Source organism: Cyprinodon variegatus, unplaced genomic scaffold, assembly GCF_000732505.1.
Source record: "Cyprinodon variegatus isolate N-32 unplaced genomic scaffold, C_variegatus-1.0 Scaffold512, whole genome shotgun sequence".
NCBI lineage: Eukaryota > Metazoa > Chordata > Actinopteri > Cyprinodontiformes > Cyprinodontidae > Cyprinodon > Cyprinodon variegatus.
Window position 1 is genome coordinate 264,357 of NW_015150965.1, and position 9,591 is coordinate 273,947.

General features: G+C 38.6%; 1 protein-coding gene across 1 annotated transcript in view; it reads right to left on the minus strand.

Moving 5' to 3' along the window:
* The window catches only part of LOC107094888 (cadherin-24-like), a gene marked incomplete at its 5' end in the record, with an annotated part of 52,059 nt that overhangs the window by 15,949 nt on the left and 26,519 nt on the right, over window positions 1-9,591 (minus strand). Inside the window, 4 exons of the mRNA XM_015390773.1 lie at window positions 1,998-2,119; window positions 2,261-2,397; window positions 2,483-2,739; window positions 5,704-5,885. Coding sequence (XP_015246259.1) covers window positions 1,998-2,119; window positions 2,261-2,397; window positions 2,483-2,739; window positions 5,704-5,885 — 698 coding nt within the window. The remainder of the gene's footprint in view (window positions 1-1,997; window positions 2,120-2,260; window positions 2,398-2,482; window positions 2,740-5,703; window positions 5,886-9,591) is intronic.

The window sequence follows — 9,591 nt, forward strand, 5'->3', positions numbered from 1 at the left end:
ATAACGATATTACAGCTTTCATTGATTTATTTCAAACTTGAAACTTTGTTTAGCCTGTAAGGTGTAAAAAACAAAAATTTTTTTACAGATTAATCGAATCGAATCGTGGTGTATTCTTGAGTATCGAAAATAATCGAATCGTTCGGTCAGGAAATCGATACTAATTCGATTCGCCATGATGGATGTGATTTACACCCCTAATGTGCAAACTAGTTTGGTTTCATGCATTAAAATGGCAAATTGTGTGTTCTAATGGAAGTTTAAAAGTGAACATGTGGTTCTAAGCAAGTAGTTGGAGCTAATAATGTAGGGCTTCAACTTATTTTCTTTAACTTATCTTTTTGGTTAATTGCTTCATGATCAGATAGAAAAAGGTTCCTTAGAGTTTTTTTTTACAGGATTAAACCAGGTATAACTAAAACCTTTTCACTTGTGGAGCTCTAAATAAAGCATACTCACAGTTTCTTTTTTTAATCTTAATTGCGAAATATTTATATATATTTTTAAAGTTTAATAAGGTTAGTGCTCTAAGTGGGTTGCTCTGTCCGGTAAAGGCAAGTTTTGGAGTCTCAATATGCCATTAAACAATTAATTGATTAGTAAATTAGTTGACTATTATTTCAATAGTCCCTTAACCCATATGATACAATTATTAAGAAAAAATACATATTATTATACCAAATCAAATTTATAGAGCACTTTACACAGGTAGCCTATCATTAAATGGTAAGAAGAAAAGTAAAAACAAAATGATGAAAAAACTATAAAAATGAAATATCATTAAACATGGAAAAAAGGTCCAAACATAAAAGAATAGAATAGAAAATAGCTTTATTGTCCCACTATGGGGAGATTCCGGTGTTTACAGCAGCAAAAATATTATAGAAAAAATGGTCACACAAAGAAGGACCTTAGAAAAATGTATAAGAATAATATAATAGATAACATGTTTCTGTGCACGCTCCTTTGACATTATAGTGTTTTTCTAAAAGCATACCACCATATTTAAATTTAGTCTTTTTTTGTTTCAGTTTAATTGATTGATGGTTTCCTGTCCTGCTGCATTAATTTGTGGCTGCTTGGAAAGACTTTCTCTTCACCCTGTGATACCAACACCTCCATTGTGGTCAAAATGACTGCAGATATTTTTGCGTGTCAGTTTGCACCTGAGTTTCAGAAGTACTAAAAATACGCAAAAACTTCGGCTGCTGTTGAGTTTCAGATTTAGGAAAATTGCTTTTCATATGGTCAATGTTTACATTTATACATCCATCATCTAGGAATTTGCACAGCTTGGTCATTAGAATATCATCTACATATTGATGAAGGCAAACATGCAAAAAAATGGTTTGTAAAAGCTGTCTGCTGAAACGCACTTTGCGCCTCTCCTTGTTGCATGTTTGTACCTGTTTCATGAAATGAAAACCTTCTGAAGATCAGGCCCTTAGTATTGATCTCTAATCTTGAACCATAAAGTCCAGTTTTTCTGATCATAACATGAAAAATGTGACAAAGTCAATGAGTTTAAATTATTTCTAAAGCATAATGAGAAAAAAATTAAAACTGTTTTGAGCAATTGCTCAGAATTTGACTCCTTTTTACCAAAAAACATTCATAGAGCAGAAAATCCTCTCTCTCATCCCCACGGAAAGCTTTTTTTTCCACTGCTGCTGATGCAAAGCGAACATTTCCAGCAGTAGCTGCTGCTTTAAAGCATCTAATTGCATCACTAGAGTCCCGCAGTGGCTGCATGTTGCACTTGAGTTGGTTCAGTTTCAACAACTGCAGTGCAAGTTAAATGTTTAGCTGTTGTTATTAGTATCATTTATAAAGCCAAGGAAGGAGTAAAATATGTGGAGGCTTTAACCTTGGGAGTTCTAAGCGCAGAATAAAGAAAAAGACAGAAAACACATTCAGTCTGCAGACAGAGGGAGTAAAACGAGGAGCACAGCCTTGAGTTCAGTGTATTATGAGGCTAAAACTAAACAAGAACAGACCTGACCGGGGGCACTGGAGTCACATACTGATGTTGCGTACTGCCTGTCCAACTCCGGCGCATTGTCATTCTGGTCTAGTGTTTCTATGGCAACCACAGCCCTTGACACAAGATTTGGGTTGTCTGAGAGAGAGACAGAGGGGGAAATGAACACTAATGTTCAAATTATTATAGAAAATCCACTATTTGTACTCCACTGAGTGAAATATGAGTTGGAGAAGCTGCGCTGCTCCAGGCGCCTCAGGGCAGCGCGGTCTGTCATACCCCTCTGTGTGGCGATGACTGAGATATTATGCCACTGCTCCTGCTCACGGTCCAACTCCATCACGGCGCTGATAAAACCCGTGTCAGAGGCAATCCGGAACAAAGCCTCCGGGTCTGAATGGGGATCGATGGAGTACCTAAGATAAGGGAGGAGGCACTAGTGTAAAAAGCTAATGAGGACTGAGCGGCTAAATCATGAGTGATTGATGGTGAAACAGGCACCTGATGTTGGCACTTTGTCCCGTGTCTGGATCCACGGCGTAGACCCGGCCGACGGCGCAGACGGGAGGGCAGTTCTCAGACACATCCAGGTGGTAGACCGCCTGGGAGAATCGAGGCGGCTCGTCGGCATTAAGGATCATCACCCGGACCGTTGCCTGGTCCTTAAAGGGTCCTTTCCGTATAAACCGAGGATCAACAAAAGGGTTCACCACTTCCACGGAAAAAGTGTATGAATTGCGTGTTTCGTAATCCAGAAGCTGTAAGAACGAGGCAGAGAGAATCAGCAGGGGTGTTATTACTCATGTTAACAGTATGTGCTTTCTTTTTGATCCATCAGAAGACTCTGTCTCTCATTGAGGTATTATCTTCTTTCTAAGCAGCTTAATTGCAGTTTTCTGTTCAATGACTTCTTCTCTTCCTCCATTGAATTTATTATTTCATAGCACATGTTGTCAAAACCCCTGGTGGTTAGCAGTCATCTTCCAGCGAGGTTCTGCTAACATGACCTCACTTCACACGAGCCACAGTTTCCAACCGGTTCATCATTTCTCATTCATAGCTCGCTGCAGAGCGCCAGTGGTCAGCTGCTATCATCAGCAGATGTTGTTTAAAACATTCCAGATTAAAAAGAGTGGCCGACTAAACATGCAATAGTTTGTAAAACTATTCATACTCATTAAACTTTCTGCCCATTTGTCTCATTTAAACCAAAAACTTCCATGTATTTTATTCGGATATTATGCTAAAAACCCAGACTGGGAAAAGGGGGGATTTTTTTTTTATGTTTTACAAATAAAGCAACTGAGATAAGATGAATGCATATGTATTTATTGCATATATATACTAAGTCAGTACTTTACTGGACATCCTCACTAAGGCTGCAGCTGCAAGCCAATTGTGGGTAAAGCTTCATATCTAAAGACAAACTAGACATTTCCACTTTATAAATGAGCTCAGGCTCAGTGAGAACAGATGGAGAACATCTGCGAACAACAGTTTTCAATTCTTGTTAGAGATTCTCCCTTCATTTCAGGTCTGGGCTTTGCCTAGGCCATTCTTACATAATTATATGCCTTAATCGAAACTTCCATACTTCCTGTTTTAGATGCGTCTCTGATGCAGTATATCTGATTACAATAATTTTATCACAGCATGCCTCTAAATTCTGTCTTGTTTATATTATGTTAATGTGGGACATTTGGATCCTGAGGACCAGGATTGGAAGAAAAATGGTAATCTAAAGTTTTTAGTTTAATCTATGTGCCTCTGTTTAAATTCATTGCACTCCTGGAGGATGTACTTCCACCATGGTCTGAAGTCTCCTGCATTGGTAGATGATTCAAAAAGATGAATTAGACTAAGACTAATTACACTGAACCACAGAACATGTTTAAAGACTGCAGGAGAACCTGGCTTTGACACCTAGTAGCCTTCCTAATAGGATCACCTACTCCTACCAGGTTTCACCCAGTTTCCCATTGACTCTAAACAGCTTCTCTGTTTTGCAGCAAACATGGCAGCGGGGGCGTTATTATGTGGGATTAGAGTCTTCAGCACAAAGAAAATAATCCCATAGAATAACGCTGCCATGTTTCAAAGTTTAGACAGTGTGTTCAGGATTATCTGGAGTCTGTTATGCCATCTTTGGCGGAATGCACCACCAAAATTCATTTTATCAAATCATCTCATAGCATATTTCTGCAAACTTAATTTCTAATGGCTTTACTTCTGCCTTTCTTTGATAAACACTGGAGGAATAAATTATAAGACAAATAGCTGTTTTGTTAAATATTGAAATTATACTCCAAACTTGACCTGTCCATAAGGTTATACTATTATATCCATTATCAGAAGATGGAAAAAACAGAGCTCCATACTCAAGGCTTTGGATATTTTGTTCTAATCTAACTTTGTTTTATTCCTTTACAACAGAGGTAACCAATTACAAATCAGCAGGGTCCGAATCAAGAAAATAAACAACCAGTAAAGACATTTCTAATCATAATCTGTTACTTTAAACAGAATTTAACACTGAAATAAAAATATTGTTTTTATGCATCCATGTTATACATTTAATAAATTCTAATGTGTTTTTTGAAGAAGAGAACAACAATCTTTCAGTTTGGTATATAGACAATTTCCTGATTCACATATTTTATAAAACACCTGAACTGACCGTTTTCTTTTTTCTTTCTTTTTTCTGTCTTAATGAGAGCAGTGGGCTTTATGCTGCCCTGCAAGGCTTTAAACCTGGGTTTAAACGGAGACAAAGCCGTTTTCAAGCACATGTCAAGTTGCTCATTTTGAGCCTGGATCCATATTTATTTTTGAATATGTTCATATTGGAGAATCCACCATAAACATATTCATATGGAGCATTCACAGCAGCAGGTTGGGCCAAACATACTCAAAATGTGCAGGGTCATCTTTGAGCACAACATTTCACTTCTCTGTCACCAGTTCACCACAGTTCTTCCAGCAGTCCACACTTTCTCTGCTCTCTTTTTCTCATCATCTTCTCCTTCTTTCCCATCGCCCGGCTAACCACAGGTTTGCCTGCTGTGTCTAAAAGTAGCAGCAGCAGCAACCCAGACTGACAGCTCATTGGATAATATGTATCACATACAGTCTGGTCCCGGCACTCCAGACGGCTTTACCATTTTAAAAGGAGAAGCAGCGCAAGTGAAATTAGACACTGTCATCGGACAACATGCGGTAATTTTTAAATGTTTTAAATCAGGTTGGGACCGGATAAGCAAACAGGTGGGTCCGAATCCAGACGACGGTCCGCTAATGACCATGACTTCTGCTTCACAACTTTCTCCTGTTATGTTTCTTTGTTTTAATAATCCAGTTGTCTTATAATTTCTCAAATAAATATCTGAGTCCTTCACAGAACAGCTAGACTTGCACTGAATTCCAAACTAATAGGGGGCTGAGGAATGCAAAAGGTTGCACCAGATTCCAGGTAAGGGTCTCAGAGTTAAAAGAGAATTTTTAAAGATTGAACTAAACTATTTTCCTGATGATTATGCAGTGTTGTGTGTTGGTGTCCCAAGAAAACAAACCAAAGTATGTAATTATAGCTTCAGCAAATGGGATATGAATTAAAGAGTAAGGCACTTTACAGGCTTTTACGTTTTACGATTTTTAAATGTATCCTGTGATAAACCCTGACTGCTTTGCAGACATTCAGCAGGTGCCCTCCAGTCGTCACTCACCTTGTTCAGGACAATGACCGCCTCTTTGGCTCTCCGAGTGATGTTGAAAATCTCTGCCTCCTCTGCATCCAGGATGGTAAACTCCAGCTGTGCGTTTTTTCCCAGGTCAGGATCGGTGGCAGTGAGACGGCCCACCTCCACACCTGGTGCAGCTAGCTCCGACACAGAGAACGACCATGCGCCTGCAGGGGGGTGAGGGGGCACAATGAATGGAGCAGTTTGAGAGCTGGCACTGAATGTTCATGAGGGCGCTGTTTGGCTCCCTTCTGACTCAAAACAAAGCTGGCATTACCATAATGCATGCAGCTGCTCTCCTGCACAGATTTCACGATGAAGTTTAGAGCATTGTTTCCCCTCTGTCATATTTATCATCGTATATCACAGGTCTGCTTGTGGTGCAAGAGTTATTGGTTGGTGCAAAAATCGCAGTAAATCATTCAAGGAATAAGATTTCTTCTTGAGGCAATGCTAATGTATAAAAGCGGCTAAACACCCCCCTGTTTCTGTGGAAAAATGAATTCTACAGTAACTGCAGTTTGGGGAATATATAGACATGTTTATTAGGCAGGGGGCAAGAAAATATGAAATAAAGAATATACAGTTTTCACTTCAAGGAAAATTCTGAGATGGAATGCATGGCTGGTACTGATCATTTTAATAAATATGAAACAGCATATTTTAGGCAAACATGATACCTGAAGCCATAAAACCATAAATCTTTTCTGAATTTTGATTTAAAGGTTGTTCCTGCAGGAAAAAAAATAAGATTTCCTTATTGTGCATAATACCTAAAACAATTATTCACTTGGTTACAACTCCAACAAGAGAAAAAAATAATACAGTAACAGCTTTGTGTTAAAGGTACAGAGATGTGGAGCTATCATTGTATTTTAGAGATAATAATCCTGCAGACGGAGCAGAAGCAGAGCAATTGACTGTTTTATGCTTAATGATATGGATGGAAGTACATTTTGATTTAATAGCTTTTTTTTTTTACTTTCTCTCTGATCAGTCTGAAAACCCTCCTGTTGCTGCCTACTGATCTTTCAGGACAACAGCTACACCATCTCTCCCTTTCCTTTCACTAACATTTCATTTCATGTCTGAATTTCTCCACTTTGTGGAGCTGGTAAGTGGCATGGATGCATTAAGAAAGTAAAGAAAGTGTTAATTTTGTCTAAAACTGACATCCGCGACACATCATGGTGCACATGGGATAAACCCTGCAGGCAAAGAGCATTATGGGATTTTATTTTTTTAGCATTACTTCAGCATACAGTATCTTAATAAAAAGAGCATGAAAAATGTTTCAGCACATAAATTACCAGTAATTCCAGTTGCTGAGATCATTTAACTCAAATATTTCCTAGACAATCATAATCGGGCTGCGCCAGGTGACGTCAATGTTTACCTCGGGCGCGGTGCATCGTGGGAAAACCACCATATTAGGTGGAAAGTAAAGCTCAACTTTCATACACGTAAAACCTTTCAAATTTCAAGTTCTGCACGTTGGAATTGAGGCGGAGTTAACTCGGGTTGTTCTTCCTACTCCGTGCGCGCTCTCGACAAGGGGATACAAATTTTCGCAGGGATAACAACCTTGGCACGACACGGTACGATTATTTCGCATTTTGCTTACTTTTTTCCATATAGTCAGAGAAACAAACTCAATCCTTTAATCCTTCGTTTAGCTATGCTGCGGTTGTTTACACTACGCCTTTTCCACCAAAAATGGCGTCTTAGCAACAAATGTCACGTGACTGGCGGAGACCGATTGTATTTGTTTATTGCCAAAGATATTATAAATGTCTCAGTTATGTATAGGATGTGGGTCAAATTAAATTCTGTTGTTTAATGCTAAATTTGATAATTTTATCTGGATTACATCTGGCAAAAACATTTCATTGCGTAATAGAAATAAAGGATTTTTAAATAGCTGTTGTAGATGAATAAACTGAAAAGTGTGGCATGAATTTGTCTTATTTGCTGAATAAATTCTGGTTAAAAAGTTGCTTTCCAAGGTGACTCACATGTAATTTAATCTACGTTAGTTACCATTTACCATTTTTGTTAACGGAAGTAAAAGGAAGGCCCATTTGCATTTAAGTTCAGACTATGTAGGAGGAAGATATGGAGAGGGTGGTCTTGTTTCATAAGTCAAAAATGAAATGTGTAACCTTTGTTTTTTAGGAAAACAAAATTCCTGTTGAACACTTCCCGTATACAAAACCAAAAAGGCAGATTGGAATGGTTTAAATAAAAGTATTTCGCATGAAGGAATGGTCCAGTCGAAGTCCAAAACTCATCATTTGAAATCTGAGTTAAAACCAGAAAATACTTTTCTCTGGTGATTTCCATCTAATTTGATTAAGCTTGACAGAAACAGATAAAACCCCAGTAAAATATATTCAGTTGCATTTCTAATGTTTTTTATATATATTTTTTACATGTTTTAAAAATGTAATTATAACTCGCTTTAAATGGGACATCCCATAATGTATATGTCTCTGATTTATCCTAGAACTACTTTATCTGAAATCATATCAGGGCCTTAAACATTGAAGGCATTGCTTTTGAATACTACTGTAATAACTTCTGATCTCCAACCTCCTTTTAAAAAAGCCTGAAGCTCCTCTGGGATGCCCTCCTAAAACTTTGAAAAGTTCTAGTTTCAGACCAATTATCTCCAAAAATTCAAAGCTGTCTTTTTGGTTCTAGTGAGAAAACAGCAAATGAACACTCTAAGAGTAACAGACATGAGCATGTTGATTACCACGCGCTAACATGGATACATTTCTAATTAAATGGAAGCTCAAAGTGGTTAGAGTCAAACGGCTGCTTGTTTCACTTTTCATTTCTGTGACTGACATTATGTACGTCGGGAAAAAAGGCAACATTCTTCATATACTCTTACACTAAACAGCTCATTAATTAAAATGGTGTTTAATTAAATGTCAGGGTATAACATTAAACAATCAAACCACTGAAATGTGTCCTTTGTTCTATAGCAGCACTATGGGGCACTTTTTTTCACCTTTACTTTTTTTCTTTTTTTTTGTCATGGTTAACTGCTCCAGATCATCAAAACAAATTTTAAATCATATATTTTAACATAAGGACATGTCTCATAATCTTCATTACACCATGATATATTCAAATAAAGCTATGTAATAAAATAAAAACATCACTTAATGGTGTGTAAAAATGTTATTGCACTCTTAAGGTTTCTGTAATAAATGGCAGTGAGTCTTTAAAATCACATTCTACGCTGTTCTATGCTTAGCACTGAAGGGTGTCGTGATTTTGGCGCTGATGACTGGCTTGATTACTCATTTCATTCACCTGCCTAGTTCCGCCCAATTTCTCATTACCGCTTATCTGATCCACCTGCTCCAGGCAGCCTTTATTTAACCTGCCTGCTTCCAGCCATAAGGGCCAGATTATTATCGAGCCTGTTGTCAGAGTTTTCTATTGTACCAAAGTGTTTCTGACAGCCAGATCCTCACCTGTTCTGCCTCTGGACCTCTGAGCCTGCCGGTACCGGTTCTGATCTGTTTGCCTGACCTGTTAGATTTCTGCCTGTGTGCCGAACATGGAATTGATTTCTGTCACCATCCTGGTTTTTCCTTTGGTATCTGTTCGGACCTCTGATCTTTGGTTCTGAATGCGGAGCATTTCCTCAACAACGGCTTTGGCTTCGCCGTCTGGATTATCCTGCCTTCGTTCGTCTGCTCGGATCTGTTCTCCTCCTTGTTTTCCAGCCTCCGGAGCGTCTGGGACTCTCTATGTGGCCCCTGCCTCGCAGTGGCACGGGAAGGGGGGTGCTGCGGGGGCTGCAGCCTCCCTCGTCATAGCATCAGCCCCCCATGGTGGGGGGCTGTGGAGTAA